Source organism: Oncorhynchus mykiss, chromosome 7, assembly GCF_013265735.2.
Source record: "Oncorhynchus mykiss isolate Arlee chromosome 7, USDA_OmykA_1.1, whole genome shotgun sequence".
In the NCBI taxonomy this organism is placed as follows: domain Eukaryota; kingdom Metazoa; phylum Chordata; class Actinopteri; order Salmoniformes; family Salmonidae; genus Oncorhynchus; species Oncorhynchus mykiss.
The window spans coordinates 15,839,820-15,860,846 of record NC_048571.1 but is presented as its reverse complement, the minus strand read 5'-3'; the positions used below and the strand labels follow the sequence as shown (position 1 = coordinate 15,860,846).

Sequence of the window (21,027 nt, the reverse complement as noted above, 5' to 3'; positions counted from 1 at the left end):
TAACCAGGTAGGCAAGTTGAGAACAAGTTCTCATTTACAATTGCGACCTGGCCAAGATAAAGCAAAGCAGTTCGACAGATACAACAACACAGAGTTACACATGGAGTAAAACAAACATACAGTCAATAATAAAGTATAAACAAGTCTATATACAATGTGAGCAAATGAGGTGAGAAGGGAGGTAAAGGCAAAAAAAGGCCTTGGTGGCAAGGTAAATACAATATAGCAAGTAAAACACTGGAATGGTAGTTTTGCAATGGAAGAATGTGCAAAGTAGAAATAAAAATAATGGGGTGCAAAGGAGCAAAATAAATAAATAAATTAAATACAGTTGGGAAAGAGGTAGTTGATAGGGCTAAATTATATGTGGGCTATGTACAGGTGCAGTAATCTGTGAGCTGCTCTGACAGTTGGTGCTTAAAGCTAGTGAGGGAGATAAGTGTTTCCAGTTTCAGAGATTTTTGTAGTTCGTTCCAGTCATTGGCAGCAGAGAACTGGAAAGAGAGGCGGCCAAAGAAAGAATTGGTTTTGGGGGTGACTAGAGAGATATACCTGCTGGAGCGTGTGCTACAGGTGGGAGATGCTATGGTGACCAGCGAGCTGAGATAAGGGGGGACTTTACCTAGCAGGGTCTTGTAGATGACATGGAGCCAGTGGGTTTGGCGACGAGTATGAAGCGAGGGCCAGCCAACGAGAGCGTACAGGTCGCAATGGTGGGTAGTATATGGGGCTTTGGTGACAAAATGGATTGCACTGTGATAGACTGCATCCAGTTTGTTGAGTAGGGTATTGGAGGCTATTTTGTAAATTACATCGCCAAAGTCGAGGATTGGTAGGATGGTCAGTTTTACAAGGGTATGTTTGGCAGCATGAGTGAAGGATGCTTTGTTGCGAAATAGGAAGCCAATTCTAGATTTAACTTTGGATTGGAGATGTTTGATATGGGTCTGGAAGGAGAGTTTACAGTCTAACCAGACACCTAAGTATTTGTAGTTGTCCACGTATTCTAAGTCAGAGCCGTCCAGAGTAGTGATGTTGGACAGGCGGGTAGGTGCAGGTAGTGATCGGTTGAAGAGCATGCATTTAGTTTTACTTGTATTTAAGAGCAGTTGGAGGCCACGGAAGGAGAGTTGTATGGCATTGAAGCTTGCCTGGAGGGTTGTTAACACAGTGTCCAAAGAAGGGCCGGAAGTATACAGAATGGTGTCGTCTGCGTAGAGGTGGATCAGAGACTCACCAGCAGCAAGAGCGACCTCATTGATGTATACAGAGAAGAGAGTCGGTCCAAGAATTGAACCCTGTGGCACCCCCATAGAGACTGCCAGAGGTCCGGACAACAGACCCTCAGATTTGACACACTGAACTCTATCAGAGAAGTAGTTGGTGAACCAGGCGAGGCAATCATTTGAGAAACCAAGGCTGTTGAGTCTGCCGATGAGGATGTGGTGATTGACAGAGTCGAAAGCCTTGGCCAGATCAATGAATACGGCTGCACAGTAATGTTTCTTATCGATGGCGGTTAAGATATCGTTTAGGACCTTGAGCGTGGCTGAGGTGCACCCATGACCAGCTCTGAAACCAGATTGCATAGCAGAGAAGGTATGGTGAGATTCAAAATGGTCGGTAATCTGTTTGTTGACTTGGCTTTCGAAGACCTTAGAAAGGCATGGTAGGATAGATATAGGTCTGTAGCAGTTTGGGTCAAGAGTGTCCCCCCCTTTGAAGAGGGGGATGACCGCAGCTGCTTTCCAATCTTTGGGAATCTCAGACGACACGAAAGAGAGGTTGAACAGGCTAGTAATAGGGGTGGCAACAATTTCGGCAGATAATTTTAGAAAGAAAGGGTCCAGATTGTCTAGCCCGGCTGATTTGTAGGGGTCCAGATTTTGCAGCTCTTTCAGAACATCAGCTGAATGGATTTGGGAGAAGGAGAAATGGGGAAGGCTTGGGCGAGTTGCAGTTGGGGGTGCAGTGCTGTTGACAGGGGTAGGAGTAGCCAGGTGGAAAGCATGGCCAGCAGTAGAAAAATGCTTATTGAAATTTTCAATTATGGTGGATTTATCAGTGGTGACAGTGTTTCCTATCTTCAGTGCAGTGGGCAGCTGGGAGGAGGTGTTCTTATTCTCCATGGACTTTACAGTGTCCCAGAACTTTTTTGAGTTAGTGTTGCAAGAAGCAAATTTCTGCTTGAAAAAGCTAGCCTTGGCTTTTCTAACTGCCTGTGTATAATGGTTTCTAGCTTCCCTGAACAGCTGCATATCACGGGGGCTGTTCGATGCTAATGCAGAACGCCATAGGACGTTTTTGTGTTGATTAAGGGCAGTCAGGTCTGGGGAGAACCAAGGGCTATATCTGTTCCTGGTTCTAAATTTCTTGAATGGGGCATGTTTATTTAAGATGGTTAGGAAGGCATTTAAAAAAAATATCCAGGCATCCTCTACTGACGGGATGAGGTCAATATCCTTCCAGGATACCCCGGCCAGGTCGATTAGAAAGGCCTGCTCGCTGAAGTGTTTCAGGGAGCGTTTTACAGTGATGAGAGGAGGTCGTTTGACCGCTGACCCATTACGGATGCAGGCAATGAGGCAGTGATCGCTGAGATCTTGGTTGAAGACAGCAGAGGTGTATTTAGAGGGGAAGTTGGTTAGGATGATATCTATGAGGGTGCCCGTGTTTAAGGCTTTGGGGAGGTACCTGGTAGGTTCATTGATAATTTGTGTGAGATTGAGGGCATCAAGTTTAGATTGTAGGATGGCTGGGGTGTTAAGCATGTTCCAGTTTAGGTCGCCTAGCAGCACGAGCTCTGAAGATAGATGGGGGGCAATCAGTTCACATATGGTGTCCAGAGCACAGCTGGGGGCAGAGGGTGGTCTATAGCAGGCGGCAACGGTGAGAGACTTGTTTTTAGAAAGGTGGATTTTTAAAAGTAGAAGTTCAAATTGTTTGGGTACAGACCTGGATAGTAGGACAGAACTCTGCAGGCTATCTTTGCAGTAAATTGCAACACCGCCCCCTTTGGCAGTTCTATCTTGTCTGAAAATGTTGTAGTTTGGAATTAAAATGTCTGAATTTTTGGTGGTCTTCCTAAGCCAGGATTCAGACACAGCTAGAACATCCGGGTTGGCAGAGTGTGCTAAAGCAGTGAATAGAACAAACTTAGGGAGGAGGCTTCTAATGTTAACATGCATGAAACCAAGGCTATTACGGTTACAGAAGTCGTCAAAAGAGAGCGCCTGGGGAATAGGAGTGGAGCTAGGCACTGCAGGGCCTGGATTCACCTCTACATCGCCAGAGGAACATAGGAGGAGTAGAATAAGGGTGCGACTAAAAGCAATAAGAATTGGTCGTCTAGAACGTCTGGAACAGAGAGTAAAAGGAGGTTTCTGGGGGCGATAAAATAGCATCAAGGTATAATGTACAGACAAAGGTAAGGTAGGATGTGAATACAGTGGAGGTAAACCTAGGTATTGAGTGATGAAGAGAGAGATATTGTCTCTAGAAACATCATTGAAACCAGGAGATGTCATTGCATGTGTGGGTGGTGGAACTAATAGGTTGGATAAGGTATAGTGAGCAGGACTAGAGGCTCTACAGTGAAATAAGCCAATAAACACTAACCAGAACAGCAATGGACAAGACATATTGACATTAAGGAGAGGCATGCTTAGTCGAGTGATCAAAAGGGTCCAGTGAGTGGAGAGGTTGGTTTAGGGTCACGGCGATTTAGACAGCTAGCCAAGCCAACCGGTAGCAAGCTAGCATAGGATGGAGTCTGTTGTTAGCCACCTCTTGCGTTCGGTCAGTAGATTAGTGGGGTTCCGTGTGGTAGAGGGGATTAATCCAAATCACACAACAACAACAAAAATAAGAACAATAGATATAGTTATAGAGGCCCGAGAAGAAAACATAATTCAAATAAATAAATTGTCCGATTGTCTATTCAGATAGCAGCCGGAAAGACAGCTAACGGTTAGCGGGCCGCAGATGGGCGTTCCGGTAACGTCGCGACAGAGGAGCCAGCCGGATCTCCTTCAGGTAGATAACGTCGGCAGTCCGGTTGTGAAGGCCCGGTGGGGCTCCGTAGGCAGTGAAACGGGTCCGGATAGGTGACTGCAGCCCAGGAGTGAATGATGGAACTCAGGCGTGATTGACGGAGCTGGCTAGCACCGGAACAATCGATGTTTGCTCCGGAATCGACGAAAGCCGACTGTCACACGGATAGCAGCTAGCTAGCTGTGAGATCCGGGTATGAATGTCCAGAGAGCAGTTGAAGGGACATGGAGAGAAAAATTGGTCCGGTATGTTCCGTTCCGAGCCGCGCTGCGCCGTCCAAAACTGGCGATAGATTTTCGATAGATTTTCGAACTAAAGGACAGCCGATGACCACAAACCGTGGTTAGCTTCTGATTAGCTTCTGGGCTAGCTCCTGGCTAGCTTCTGGCTAGTTTCTGGCCAGCCTCCTGGAGTTTCTGGCTAGCTTCCTGAAGGATTGCAGATCTGAGGTAAATAATACTTTTTTATAAATATAAATTGGTGAGGCTGGTTGCAGGAGAGTGTTTAGAAGATGAGTTGATGGAAAATAAAAATAAAATGTATGTGAAAAAAGTTGTAAATATATATATATACAGGACACGACAAGACGAGGACAAAAGACGTCTGAACTGCTATGCGATCTTGGAGAGAAAGTATATGTAATATGTAATATGTATGATGTATTATGTATTATGTTTTATGTTTTATGTATTATGTAATATGTATTATATATTATGTTTTATGTATTATGTAATATGTATTATGTATTATGTAATATGTATTATGTAATATGTATTATGTATTATGTATTATGTAATATGTATTATGTATTATGTTTTTATGTCTTATGTTTTATGTATTATATAAGCTCAAAAATAAGCTCAAAAGGTTTTTGCTATTCCAAGTTTGTGTCTGACCTGCTCCATCTCCAGGGCAACAGAGCGTGTCACACTCCCCACGTCTGTCAGGCGATGCTCTCGGTCGTCCCAGCGACCATACGCCAGGTCTATCCCGCCAACAAAGGCCACTGATTGGTCGATGACGATGATCTTCTCGTGATGTGCCCACAGGTAGACAGACGACGACACATGGTCCGGGTGGCGCATCACCTGAAGGAAAAACATACACATTTAATATACACACAGACACACACACACACACACACACACACACACACGAGACACACACACGCGCACACACACACACACACACTTCACACACACAAGACACACACAGGCGCACACACACACACACACACACACACACACACACACACACACACACACACACACACACAGACACACAGCCAAACACAGACACAGACACAGACACACACTCCTACCTTGATGTTGGGGTGCAGGTGCATTAGTGTTCTCTTGCTGTATTCACTGTTGATGCCCAGAGCTAGCTCCACCTCCTTATACAGCATCACAAAGATATGAACCCCCTGTTGCTGTTGAGAGAGAGAGAGGAGAGAGAGAGAGAGAGAGAGAGAGAGAGAGAGAGAGAGAGAGAGAGAGAGAGAGAGAGAGGAGAGAGAGAGAGAGAGAGAGAGGAGAGAGAGAGAGGAGAGAGAGAGAGAGGATAGAGAGACGAGAGAGAGAGAGAGAGAGAGAGAGAGAGAGAGAGAGAGAGAGAGAGAGAAAGACAGAACGTGAGAGAGAGACACAGAGCGAGACAGACAGAGTGAGAGAGGGTGTATGGGCCAATTCCAACATCCTATTATATTAGCTAACATGTGATATTGCAGTATCAGTGGTTATAAATGTTATCTGGTATAACAAGTGTAACTTACTGCTTTGCGTTTGAGGATGCAGTCCAGTCTCCATTTGTTTCCCTCCACAACTGGCCTCTTCAGGAAGATCTCTGGACTCAACCTACACACACACACACACACACACCAAAACCTATTAGTGAAATGTGGTAAGCTGTTCAACCAGTTTGAGCAAACTACTTTGCATTGTACAGTGTCTGTCTTGCTCCAGGGATGAGTATTTAGCCGAAATATTTGAAAAGATGTCGACGTACATCACATATGCTTCAGTTGACCTCAAAAAGGATTTGGTTTTAAATATACTTAAGTATCAAAAGTTAAAGTTAAAGAATAATTCACTTCAACTTCCTTTATTAAACAAACCAGACGGCACAATATTCTTATTTTTTTATTGACGGATAACCAGGACACGCTCCAACACTCAGACATCATTTACAGATAGCCAGGGCACGCTCCAACACTCAGACATCATTTACAGATAGCCAGGGCACGCTCCAACACTCAGACATCATTTACAGATAGCCAGGGCACGCTCCAACACTCAGACATCATTTACAGATAACCAGGGCACGCTCCAACACTCAGACATCATTTACAGATAGCCAGGACACGCTCCAACACTCAGACATCATTTACAGATAGTCAGGGCACGCTCCAACACTCAGACATCATTTACAGATAGTCAGGGCATGCTCCAACACTCAGACATCATTTACAGATAGCCAGGGCACGCTCCAACACTCAGACATCATTTACAGATAGCCAGGGCACACTCCAACACTCAGACATCATTTACAGATAGCCAGGGCACGCTCCAACACTCAGACATCATTTACAGATAGCCAGGGCACGCTCCAACACTCAGACATCATTTACAGATAGCCAGGGCACGCTCCAACACTCAGACATCATTTACAGATAACCAGGGCACGCTCCAACACTCAGACATCATTTACAGATAACCAGGGCACGCTCCAACACTCAGACATAATTTACAGATAGCCAGGACACGCTCCAACACTCAGACATCATTTACAGATAGCCAGGGCACGCTCCAACACTCAGACATAATTTACAGATAACCAGGGCACGCTCCAACACTCAGACATCATTTACAGATAGCCAGGGCACGCTCCAACACTCAGACATCATTTACAGATAACCAGGGCACGCTCCAACACTCAGACATCATTTACAGATAGCCAGGGCACGCTCCAACACTCAGACATCATTTACAGATAGCCAGGGGCACGCTCCAACACTCAGACATCATTTACAGATAGCCAGGGGCACGCTCCAACACTCAGGCATCATTTACAGATAGCCAGGGTCATGCTCCAACACTCAGACATCATTTACAGATGGCCAGGGCACGCTCCAACACTCAGACATCATTTACAGATAGCCAGGACACGCTCCAACACTCAGACATCATTTACAGATAGCCAGGGCACGCTCCAACACTCAGACATCATTTACAGATAGCCAGGACACGCTCCAACACTCAGACATCATTTACAGATAGCCAGGGCACGCTCCAACACTCAGACATCATTTACAGATAGCCAGGGGCACGCTCCAACACTCAGGCATCATTTACAGATAGCCAGGGTCATGCTCCAACACTCAGACATCATTTACAGATAGCCAGGGCACGCTCCAACACTCAGACATCATTTACAGATAGCCAGGGCACGCTCCAACACTCAGACATCATTTACAGATAGCCAGGACACGCTCCAACACTCAGACATCATTTACAGATAGCCAGGGCACGCTCCAACACTCAGACATAATTTACAGATAGCCAGGGGCACGCTCCAACACTCAGGCATCATTTACAGATAGCCAGGGTCATGCTCCAACACTCAGACATCATTTACAGATTGCCAGGGCACGCTCCAACACTCAGACATCATTTACAAAAGAAGCATTTGTGTTTAGTGAGTCCGCCAGATCAGAGGCAGTAGGGCTGACCAGGGATGTTCTCTTGATAAGTGGGTGAATTGGACCATTTTCCTGTCAAAATGTAACGAGTGCTTTTGAGTGTCAGGGAAAATGTATGGAGTAAAAAGCACATTATTTTCGTTAGGAATGTAGTGAAGTAAAAGTAAAAGTTGTCAAAAATATAAATAGTAAAGTAAGCACAGATACACTAAAAAACAACTAGTATTTTTACTTAAGTACTTTACACCACTGCCAACAGGTGTACAAGTAGCATTACATTATACTACCACACATTTATACAATCTCACTTATCAGGAGTCGACTGTAAGAATACTGTACAGGTTTTCAATCTGGGACTGGTAAACTATACCACATATATAGACTGCATTTACAGTCTGCTTGGGTGATGACATGTAGCTGTGTTATGTTGTGGTGAGTATTCACACTCTAACTGCTGACTGCAATGTCTATTTCCCTACACACACACATATATATATATACACACACACACATACACGTAAACACACATACATGCACATATACACGTAAACACACATACACGTAAACACACATACATGCACGTACCACCAGTCAGTGATGAAGATCTCTTCTTTAGCTTCTTCTAGAGCATTGGCTACATCCTCCATGTAGGTCTTCCCATTCACATACCTACACACACACACACACACACACACACACACACACACACACACACACACACACACACAGTGGTTGACACCTTCTCCTAGTTCTGAGTATTTTAGATGCAGACACCAGTTGACAGTTCCAGTCAACCAAACCCACATGATGTTGGCTACAGAAGCACATTCTCCAGACAGACGGGCATAGAGAGAAGCTCACAGACACACACACTTAACATAGACTAAACTTACATCTAACTACTGAACTTAACATAGACTAAACTTACATCTAACTACTGAACTTAACATTGACTAAACTTACATCTAACTACTGAACTTAACATTGACTAAACTTACATTTAACTACTAAACTTAACATAGACTAAACTTACATCTAACTACTGAACTTAACATAGACTAAACTTACATCTAACTACTGAACTTAACATTGACTAAACTTACATTTAACTACTAAACTTAACATAGACTAAACTTACATCTAACTACTAAACTTAACATAGACTAAACGTACATCTAACTACTGAACTTAACATTGACTAAACTTACATTTAACTACTAAACTTAACATAGACTAAACTTACATCTAACTACTGAACTTAACATTGACTAAACTTACATCTAACTACTAAACTTAACATAGACTAAACGTACATCTAACTACTGAACTTAACATTGACTAAACTTACATCTAACTACTGAACTTAACATTGACTAAACTTACATCTAACTACTGAACTTAACATTGACTAAACTTACATCTAACTACTGAACTTAACATTGACTAAACTTACATTTAACTACTAAACTTAACATAGACTAAACTTACATCTAACTACTAAACTTAACATAGACTAAACGTACATCTAACTACTGAACTTAACATTGACTAAACTTACATTTAACTACTAAACTTAACATAGACTAAACTTACATCTAACTACTAAACTTAACATAGACTAAACTTACATCTAACTACTGAACTTAACATTGACTAAACTTACATCTAACTACTAAACTTAACATAGACTAAACGTACATCTAACTACTGAACTTAACATTGACTAAACTTAACATGGACTAAACTTACATTTAACTACTAAACTTAGCATAGACTAAACGTACATCTAACTACTGAACTTAACATTGACTAAACTTACATCTAACTACTAAACTTAACATAGACTAAACTTACATCTAACTACTGAACTTAGCATAGACTAAACTTGCATCTAACTACTAAACTTAACATGGACTAAACTTACATCTATCTACTAAACTTAACATGGACTAAACTTACATCTAACTACTAAACTTAACATGGACTAAACTTACATCTAACTACTAAACTTAGCATAGACTAAAGTTACATCTAACTACTAAACTTAATATTGTCTAAACTTACATCTAACTACTAAACTTAACATTGACTAAACTTATATTTAACTAATAAACTTAACATTGACTAAACTTACATCTAACTACTAAACTTAACATAGACTAAACTTACATTTAACTACTAAACTTAACATTGACTAAACTTACATCTAACTACTAAACTTAACATTGACTAAACTTACATCTAACTACTGAACTTAACATTGACTAAACTTACATCTAACTACTAAACTTAACATTGACTAAACTTACATCTAACTACTAAACTTAACATGGACTAAACTTACATCTAACTACTAAACTTAACATTGACTAAACTTACATCTAACTACTAAACTTAACATGGACTAAACTTACATCTAACTACTAAACTTAACATTGACTAAACTTACATCTAACTACTAAACTTAACATAGACTAAAGTTACATCTAACTACTAAACTTAACATTGACTAAACTTACATCTAACTACTAAACTTAACATAGACTAAAGTTACATCTAACTACTAAACTTAACATGGACCAAACTTACATTTAACTACTAAACTTAACATTGACTAAACTTACATCTAACTACTAAACTTAACATAGACTAAACTTACATCTAACTACTAAACTTAACATGGACTAAACTTACATCTAACTACTAAACTTTACCTGAGTATTTTTTTGGGGGGGGGGGGTTGATTGTTGTTTCCCAGATTCCATAGTTACCATTTGGCAGGGATGTTCTGCTCCTCCTGAGCAAAGGAACCAAATCGATGGTCTCGTAGAAACGCCCTCCCGTGTTTACGGACAAAGTCTTCTATCGCCTGGCCCCACCACCGAGCATGTCTGTAGCTGTTCAACTTCAGTACAAGGCACCTACATGCACGCATGAACACACACACACACACACACACACACACACACACACACACAGTTAACTCCTTAATCTCCTGGCCCCACCTCCTAGCATGTCTGTATACACATACACACACCACACCTGGAGAGGCTGTCGATGCGTACTCCGTATTTGGTCTCTGTGTCTTTGGAGTCCATTTTGACGCTGAACTCTTTGTCCAACAGGAGAACAAAGGAAATGGCTCCTGAGTCTGGCTTCATGTAGAAGAGGAACGAATCCTTCACCACCAACCAGCTGTGCGCACACACACACACACACACACACACACACACACACACACACACACACACACACACACACACACACACACACACACACACACACACACACACACACACAGGGAGAGATACATCAGTGTGTGTGCGTGAATGTTTGTGCGTGCATTGTGTTTGTACGTGTGTGTACTAACCGTTTAGACCAGCGGTAGCAGACTTCACTGTGACCACAGCAGTTCAAGCCTGGGATACGATGACCTCCGGAACGCTTGTGTATCATCCCCTCCCTGAAACATGTTTAAATGATGAATACACAAAATAAAACAAATCTATTTTCAGCTATTCCAATAACAATGGGCATGACGGCGCAGTCATAAAGACAGGATCTGTTAATGAATCTGTTGTTCCTCACAGTCCTTTAGGTCCCAGGTCATGGATGAAGGACATCTGGCTGACGTCTATAAACTCCATCTGAGGAGAGAGAGGAACTGTATTTATGGGTATTAGATAAAGAGAGAAGTAGTAGTCAGTCCAGTTCCGGTCACCTATAGTCTAGTCTAGTGTAGTTGAGTAGTACCATAGAGATTATATTATATTACTAGACTGGCTATGTCATAAACCCTCAAAGTTCCAGAATGGGGCCAAAATGGCAGCCATCTTGTTCAGTCTAATTGCAATGAATGGCAGTACAGGCATAATCCTGGTTTCACTTATGCAGGAAAATGAAAGTAAGGCATGTGATGTATCAGAAATTGTGTAATGGAATTATAGTCAACCTAAAATATTGTCATATCATTTTAAATACAGATTATGCAGGTTTTATACACATTTTCTGTATAAATAGCCTCTAAATATATGTAAACAGAACATACATGTCTCAGATTCTTGGAAAGCTGAGAGTGCCAATACATGATACAATATCAGAAGTCCTATCATCAACTGATTTCAGACAGCGTATGGCTGTGGATTGACTGTATTGTTTAAATATAATTTTGGCATATTGGCAGTTAATTTTAAAAAATGTATCCACAAATACACAAATACAATTCAGATAAATTCTTCAAATTTGCTATTTTACACAATATCTTATCACAGCACTGGAAAACCACGGTTGACCAACTCCCTGACCATCATAAGAAGGTTCATGTCCATTCTAGTATTGTAATTCATAATTCTATGAGTAGTACTCACAGTGTGGTAGTATTTTCTGTACATGGCCATCCTTAGCAGCTTGTTCAGATAATCTTCCAGCTGTTTCTGTACAGGCAACATAATAAATGCTGTATTACTACAGTAGAGATGTACTATACAGTACAATGTTTATATGAAGTATATACTGTATTCGTCTATAAAGTTAATATGACAAACACACTCAAACACACCTACCCTTCTGCTGTAGACCTGTTCGTCTTGTGCCAACTCATCTCCGCCACGCGGTAGCTCAGGAATATGTCTGGCTTCACTCTTCTTCATTGTCCTCCTCCTCGTTGTGTGACTGAGAGAGAGCGAGAGAGAGAGAGAGAGAGAGAGAGAGAGAGAGAGAGAGAGAGAAGAGAGAGAGGGAAGAGAGAGCGAGAGAAGAGAGAGAGAGCGAGAGAGAGAGAGAGAGAGCGAGAGGGAGAGAGAGCAAGAGAGAGAGCGAGAGAAGAGAGAGCGAGAGAGAGGGAGAGAGAGAGAGAGAAGAGAGAGTGAGAGAGAGGGAGAGAGAGGGAGAGAAGAGAGAGCGAGAGAGAGGGAGAGAGAGAGAAGAGAGAGCGAGAGAGACAGGGAGCGAGAGAGGGGTAGAGTGGTAAAGCAGAAGAAGGTAGGGTCACTCACTGCTATTGGGGAGAAATAAAATGTACATATTTTTTATTTATTTTTAATTTCACCTTTATTTAACCAGGTAGGCAAGTTGAGAACAAGTTATCATTTACAATTGCAACCTGGCCAAGATAAAGCAAAGCAGTTTGACACATACAACAACACAGAGTTACACATGGAGTAAAACAAACATACAGTCAATAATACAGTAGAAACAAGTCTATATACGATGTGAGCAAATGAGGTTAGATAAGGAAGGTAAAGGCAAAAAAAGGCCATGGTGGCAAAGTAAATACAATATAGCAAGTAAAACACTGGAATGGTAGATTTGCAGTGGAAGAATGTGCAAAGTAGAAATAAAAATAATGGGGTGCAAAGGAGCAAAATAAATAAATAAAATAAAATAAATACAGTAGGGAAAGAGGTAGTTGTTTGGGCTAAATTATAGATGGGCTATGTACAGGTGCAGTAATCTGTGAGCTGCTCTGACAGCTGGTGCTTAAAGATAGTGAGGGAGATACTGTAAGTGTTTCCAGTTTCAGAGATGTTTGTAGTTCGTTCCAGTCATTGGCAGCAGAGAATTGGAAGGAGAGGTGGCCAAAGAAATAATTGGTTTTGGGGGTGACCAGAGAGATATACCTGCTGGAGCGCGTGCTACAGGTGGGTGATGCTATGGTGACCAGCGAGCTGAGATAAGGAGGGACTTTACCTAGCAGGGTCTTGTAGATGACATGGAGCCAGTGGGTTTGGCGACAAGTATGAAGCGAGGGTCAGCCAATGAGAGCGTACAGGTCGCAATGGTGGGTAGTATATGGGGCTTTGGTGACAAAACGGATGGCACTGTGATAGACTGCATCCAATTTGTTGAGTAGGGTATTGGAGGCAATTTTGTAAATGACATCACCGAAGTCGAGGATTGGTAGGATGGTCAGTTTTACAAGGGTATGTTTGGCAGGATGAGTGAAGGATGCTTTGTTGCGAAATAGGAAGCCAATTCTAGATTTAACTTTGGATTGGAGATGTTTGATGTGGGTCTGGAAGGAGAGTTTACAGTCTAACCAGACACCTAGGTATTTGTAGTTGTTCACATATTCTAAGTCAGAACCGTCCAGAGTAGTGATGCTGGACAGGCGGGCAGGTGCAGGCAGCGATCGGTTGAAGAGCATGCATTTAGTTTTACTTGTATTTAAGAGCAATTGGAGGCTACGGAAGGAGAGTTGTATGGCATTGAAGGTTACTATATCTACTGTACCATGAAAAATCCTAACATTTCTATGATCAGAATTCGTAGTATATCATTTAGTATTTGATCACTTAACAATTTGATATGTGTGTGTGTGTCTGTGTGTTTACCTGCGGGAGGGTAGCGGCACCCTCATGAACATCTTGTATCGGACCAGTTCTCCATGGAGGTCCATGAAGTGTTTCTCCTTTCTCTTGACCACCCAGCTGAACTCTCCATGTCTCAGCTCAATCTTAAACACTGCAGGCTGACTCTACACAGACAGAGATCAAGTGTGAATGTGTGTGTGTATGTATGTGTGTGTGTGTGTGTGTGTGTGTGTGTGTGTGGGTACCTTGTTGACACTCCTCTGTGCCGTGATGTTGAACCTGTCCTGGGCTGTGTTGAACCTCTCCACCTCCAGTATCTTAGCAGTGATGGGGACAGTAGGGAGATAGACCCTGGCTTCAGACTCCTTAAAACCCACGGTGTGATACACAGCACTGAACCCTATACGACTGTCCCCTGGAGAGGTAGAGAATAAGCCAATAGGATACATCTCTCATCATATCATTAATATCAAGAGCTCTCACACACTCACACACACCTATGGTGGTAGGGTCATTGTCAGTCTCCTCTCCATCTCCCATGTCCAACTCTCTGGTGTCCAAACTCTCAACTACATCCGACATCTTCCTGCTGATGCCGAGGCCGTCTGTGATGTCACTGGGTTCCACAGCGATGTCAGAGGTCATCAGGTTAAGGCTGCTGGTGGTGGGGGGGTCTTTACCCAACATGCCTAGCTCTCAACCCTCAGAACAGGGCACACCTGGATGAGGAGAGGAGGAGAAGAGAGGAGAACTTGAACCGTTGAATAGAGTCATAACGTTGTCTGCTTCGTAGAGAAGTTGTTTCTGTCCAAGAGTAAGAGTATGTTGCTCTGCATGTATTATCACTTTCTACTGCAGTGCAGATCATCCCTGCAGCAGTGTGTGTGTGTGTGTATGTGGACTTGAATTTGAGGAAATCCAAGACTCCCACACACACACAGCTCAGAATAGAACCAATAGTTGTCCACTAACAGTAGAGGGCCATTTGTTAAAGATTCTGCTACCTCATTGGCTGACGCTGGCCCTGCAGAGAGCTACAGGAAGTCAATGGAAGCTGTCTTCCAAAATAGCAGAGTACAGAACTGTGTGTGTGTGTGTGTGTGTGTGTGTGTGTGTGTGTGTGTGTGTGTAATGGGTAAGACAGAACCAGTACTATCATGAATGTCTTACTGGAGACTATAATGCCAGTCATTAGAGCTCTGCTTGTACCCTACCAAACACACCACATTAAAGACAGAACCCGAGTGTGTGTGTCCTTAGTGCAATGCTAAGCCAGACAGACAGACAGGCGGGGCTCCATGGCAACAAGAGTGATGTGATGTCATCTCTGGTCAGAAGTCTAGAAAGTTCTCTGAGGCAAGTCAAGGCAGGCGTGCACACAGACTCACACACACACATTTGACTGTAAAACTCTGTTGGCTTACGACAGTGTCTGGCTCTTAGTGTGTGGTAGCATGTTGAGTCTTGTTTTTTGTGTTTGAATTTTAGTTCTCTCTCTTTCCGTTACTCTCTCTCTGTGACACACACACGGACACAAACACACACACAACGCTTTACGTCTCGCACGAGGCCTCCGTCATGTCCCAGTGGAACGGAATGGTCAAACCTCAGGCAGTACTGGGATGACTGGGATCAGAGAAAGAGAGGGGGGTGATAGAGAGAGAGAGAGATGGTAGAGAGGGGGAGAGAGAGAGAAGGAGAGAGAGGGATGACAGATGGAGTGTTGCTTTTATCTCACTTCTCTGTTCTGATGGAACATTGTCTACTTCCTGTTTCCTGTCCAAGGATGTCATGATGATGGGTTTTGGCAAATAGGAGAAAACTATAAATACCAGCTACTGTATGTTGCCAATCATTCTCCTTCCTTTTTTTCTATTCGTTTTTGATTAATTGTTTCCCACATCCACATCCAACAGTTTTCTCAGGGACCGGATACTAACATGTCTTGGGATCTGAATGGATAACACTAGGTTATCATCAGGACAGTTAAAGTTCCATTGACCTACGGTATCTAAACTCACACAAAGACACACACACACACACACACGCACGCACACACCATAAAGATAAGTGAGAAGAGATTTGTGGACACAACATGGCATTTACAGTCAATGTGGTGCCAACCTCCGCCTAGCACAGATGACAGAGAGAGAGAGAGCAACAGAGTGAGAGAGTGGTCTGTGACACCTCTGTCTCTGCCTACACTAAAGCTGTTTATTATCTAATCATTTCAACACTAGAGAAAGAGAGCGAGAGTGAAAGAGAGGGATAGAGAGAGAGAGAGAGAAAGAGAGAGAGAAAGAAAAAGAAAGAAAGAAAGAAAGAAAGGGAGGGAGGGAGGGAGGGAGACAGATAGGGAGGGAGAAAGAGAGGGAGAGAGAGAGACAGAGAGGGAGGGAGACAGAGAGAGGGAGAGAGAGGGAGAGAAAAAGAGAGGGAGGGAGAGAGAAAGAGAGGGAGGGAAAGAGAGGGGGAGAGAGAAAGAGAGGGAGAGAGAGAGAGACAGAGGGAGAGAGAGAGAAAGAGAGGGAGGGAGAGAGAGAGAGAGGGAGAGAGAGAGGGAGAGAGAAATAGAGGGAGGGAGAGAGAGAGAAAGAGAGAGAGAGGGAGAGAGGGACAGAGGGAGAGAGAGAGGGAGAGAGAGAGAAATAGAGGGAAGGAGAGAGAGAGAAAGAGAGGGAGAGACAGAGAGAGAAAGAGAGGGAGGGAGAGAGAGAGAGAGAGAGGGGGAGAGGCATTATCACCAGAGAGTCCTGCTGGCTGTAACACAAGGCTTCATTGTACTTCTTTGAAGGAACACATCTTTCCAACGCAATAACACACACACACTGCTGTCCAGCAGGTGGTTTGAGTTTACATGTTGGCTTGATCTCTCTGAGCTGAAACCACCTTTGCGTGTGGGTGCATGCGTGTGGGGACCTGAAATTGCCACAAGTCCCCACAAGGATAGTAAAACAAGGACAATTCTCCCTCGTGGGGACATTTCCCACGTCCCCATGAGGACAATAACTATGTGAATCTTAGGGGTTAGGTTTAGGGTTACAATTAGGGATAGGGTTAGAGTTAGGGGTTAGGAGTTAAGGAAAATAGGATTTTGAATGCAAAAATACATTTGATTCCCACAAGGGTGTGTGTGTGTGTGTGTGTGTGTGTGTGTGTGTGTGTGTGTGTGAATGAGAGCATGCACCTTTTCATAATTTTGTTGATGTCACTTCCTGACCTTAGTTCCTTTTTTATGTTTCTATTTTGGTTTGGTCAGGGCGTGAGTTGGGGTGGGCATTCTATGTTTTTCATTCTGTTTTGTTCTGTGTGTTGTATTTCTATGTGTTTGGCCTGGTATGGTTCCAAATCAGAGACAGCTGTCAATCGTTGTCTCTGATTGAGAACCATACTTAGGTAGCCTGTTCCCGCCTGTGTTTGTGGGTAGTTGTTTCCTGTTTTTTCACCTTACCGGACTGTTTCGTGTCTCTCACGCGCTTTGTTTTTGTTTTTTTGTCATTCAGTGTTCAGTTTATTTAATGAAATTTTCTATGAACACTTACCACGCTGCATGTTGGTCCGATGATTCCTATTCCTCATCATCAGACGAAGAGGAGAGCGGTTACAGTTGACAGTGACTGTTACAGTTTTCCTATTTGGATGAACGACTGATCAAATATAATGACTGATCAAACATAATGACTGATCAAATATAATGACACCAAACATTTATTTACCCAGGCAAGTCAGTTAAGAACACATTCTTATTTACAATGACAGCCTAGGAACAGTGGGTTAAGTGCATTGTTCATGGGCAGAATAACACATTTTTACCTTGTCAGCTCAGGGATTCTATCTAGCAACCTTTCTGTTACTGGCCAAACGCTCTAATCACTAATCACAAATATAGTGATTGATCAAACATAATGACTGATCAAACATAATGACTGATCAAACATAATGACTGATCAAATATAGTGATTGATCAAACATAATGACTGATCAAATATGACTGATCAAATATAGTGATTGATCAAACATAATGACTGATCAAACATACTGACTGATCAAATATAATGACTGATCAAACATACTGACTGATCAAATATAATGACTGATCAAATATAGTGATTGATCAAACATAATGACTGATCAAATATGACTGATTAAATATAGTGATTGATCAAACATAATGACTGATCAAACATACTGACTGATCAAATATAATGACTGATCAAATATAGTGATTGACCAAACATAATGACTGATCAAACATACTGACTGATCAAATATAATGACTGATCAAATATAGTGATTGATCAAACATAATGACTGATCAAATATGACTGATTAAATATAGTGATTGATCAAACATAATGACTGATCAAATATGACTGATTAAATATAGTGATTGATCAAACATAATGACTGATTAAATATAGTGATTGATCAAACATAATGACTGATCAAATATGACTGATTAAATATAGTGATTGATCAAACATAATGACTGATCAAACATAATGACTGATCAAATATGACTGATCAAATATAATGACTGATCAAATATAGTGATTGATCAAACATAATGACTGATCAAATATGACTGATCAAATATAGTGATTGATCAAACATAATGACTGATCAAATATGACTGATTAAATATAGTGATTGATCAAACATAATGACTGATCAAACATAATGACTGATCAAATATGACTGATCAAATATAATGACTGATCAAATATAGTGATTGATCAAACATAATGACTGATCAAATATGACTGATCAAATATAGTGATTGATCAAACATAATGACTGATCAAACATACTGACTGATCAAATATGACTGATCAAATATAGTGATTGATCAAACATAATGACTGATCAAACATAATGACTGATCAAATATGACTGATTAAATATAGTGATTGATCAAACATAATGACTGATCAAACATACTGACTGATCAAATATGACTGATTAAATATAGTGATTGATCAAACATAATGACTGATCAAACATACTGACTGATCAAATATGACTGATTAAATATAGTGATTGATCAAACATAATGACTGATCAAACATACTGACTGATCAAATATAATGACTGATCAAACATAATGACTGATCAAATATAATGACTGATCAAACATACTGACTGATCAAATATAGTGATTGATCAAACATAATGACTGATCAAACATAATGACTGATCAAATATGACTGATTAAATATAGTGATTGATCAAACATAATGACTGATCAAACATACTGACTGATCAAATATGACTGATCAAATATAGTGATTGATCAAACATAATGACTGATCAAACATACTGACTGATCAAATATGACTGATTAAATATAGTGATCGATCAAATATAATGACTGATCAAATATAATGACTGATCAAATATGATGACTGATTAAATATAGTGATTGATCAAACATAATGACCGATCAAACATACTGACTGATCAAACTAGACAGAATGACAAGACAGAGAGCTAGTCAGTACAGTCAGAGGCTTCTAACTGCCCCACCATAGTTAATATGTATTCAGGAACAGGATGTGTAGAGCAGAGAGAGGGAGACAGAGGTCATGAAACTCAGCTATGATTGTTTTGTTAGGAGAGGAGCCCAGCAGAACTGAGTAATGTCTTATATCACCTACAACAACAAAGAGACTCGGTGTAGTCTTTGAAACGTTGAATCTGTTCTACAAATGTGGCAAGTAACAACGTTACCAATAAAGACGGCACATGTACTGGTGAGGAGAAAATAAGAGGGAGGAAAGGCGAGAAGGAGAGGGAGAGTGAGAGAGCAGTAGGGTGAGGAGAAGGGGATATGAACGAGGGAGTGAGTTGAAGGAAATGGAGAGGGAGGAAAAGGAGAGAGGGAGAGAAGAGTAACTGTTCAGCTAGCGAGGGACAGTCAGTCATACATTTCAAAAGCAGCAACAAGCTGCAACACACACACTACTACAGAGTGACAGAGAGAGAGAGCGAGAGAGAGAAAGAAAGAAAAACTTTACTGACCTACTCTTGTACACTTGCTGTCCTCATTTTGATTTGTCCCACTTCTAGACTACTGAGTAGACTAAACACACACACTACAAACACACACACTCTACACACCCTATGCACACTCAGTGTACCGTTCCTCTTGTATAACAGAGTGTATGTGAACGAATGTACTGTGGAAACAACTCCTCTAAGAAAATTCCTCAAGAGAGGAGGGGCTACCGAAATCTAAACCAGTCAGCTGCGTTGAAACAGTCATACCCTCCCCCTGGGTTCTCTCATTGGTGGAATCTGCATCACTAAGGAATTATCATGGTCCACACACACTAACACAGCCGTGACGAGGGCACAAAAACACCTCTTCCCCCTCAGAAGGTTGAAAAGTTTTGGCATGGGCCCTCAGATCTTCAAAAAGGTATACAGCTGCACCATTGAGAACATCTTGACTGGCTGCATCACCACTTGTTTTGATATGGCAACTGCTTGGCATCCGACCGCAAGGTTATAGAAAATCTTATAGGAAGAATGGGGGGGGGATAATTATAATAATCCAGATGTGCAAAGTAGATACAGACATACCCAAGAAGACACAAAGCTGTAATCACGATGGCGCCGACAGAGATGGTCGCCTCGCTTCAGGTCCTTAGAAAACTATACTCCCAATACTCCCAAATTCTATCAGCATATCAAATGCGCGACACGAGCTGGCAGAATTCTGGATCATTGCTACTGGAACTTACGCGATGCATACAAGGCCCTCCTGCTCCCTGCCGTCGGCAAATCTGACCATGAATCCATTTTGTTGCTCCCCGCCTATAGACAGAAACTAAAACAGAAAACGCCCGTGCTCAGGTTAATACAACGCTGGTCTGACCAATCGGATTCCACGCTTCAATCACGTGGACTAGGATATGTTCCGGATAGCCGCAGACAACAACATTGGTGTACAGTATACGT

The 21,027-nt window shown here is 41.9% G+C and overlaps 1 protein-coding gene across 5 annotated transcripts in view; it reads right to left on the bottom strand.

Moving 5' to 3' along the window:
- Positions 1-21,027, bottom strand: part of LOC110495697 (phospholipase D1) — a 36,484-nt gene that overhangs the window by 7,447 nt on the left and 8,010 nt on the right. Inside the window, exons 1-15 of one of the 5 annotated variants that reach the window (XR_005052529.1) lie at positions 20,086-20,264; positions 17,607-17,695; positions 14,562-14,783; positions 14,310-14,479; positions 14,086-14,228; positions 12,316-12,424; positions 12,121-12,186; positions 11,342-11,400; positions 11,124-11,216; positions 10,796-10,948; positions 10,525-10,674; positions 8,339-8,422; positions 5,828-5,909; positions 5,375-5,485; positions 4,950-5,141 (exon numbers count right to left, since the gene is read on the bottom strand). Coding sequence is in view for 4 of the 5 variants with exons in the window: in XM_036982737.1 (XP_036838632.1) it covers positions 4,950-5,141; positions 5,375-5,485; positions 5,828-5,909; positions 8,339-8,422; positions 10,525-10,674; positions 10,796-10,948; positions 11,124-11,216; positions 11,342-11,400; positions 12,121-12,186; positions 12,316-12,424; positions 14,086-14,228; positions 14,310-14,479; positions 14,562-14,751 (1,602 nt within the window). In the remaining variant the exon portion in view is untranslated. Of the gene's footprint in view, positions 1-4,949; positions 5,142-5,374; positions 5,486-5,827; positions 5,910-8,338; positions 8,423-10,524; positions 10,675-10,795; positions 10,949-11,123; positions 11,217-11,341; positions 11,401-12,120; positions 12,187-12,315; positions 12,425-14,085; positions 14,229-14,309; positions 14,480-14,561; positions 14,784-17,606; positions 17,696-20,085; positions 20,265-21,027 lie in introns of those variants that run through there. The other 4 variants (XM_036982737.1, XM_036982741.1, XM_036982738.1 and 1 more) reach the window with 4 other exon arrangements.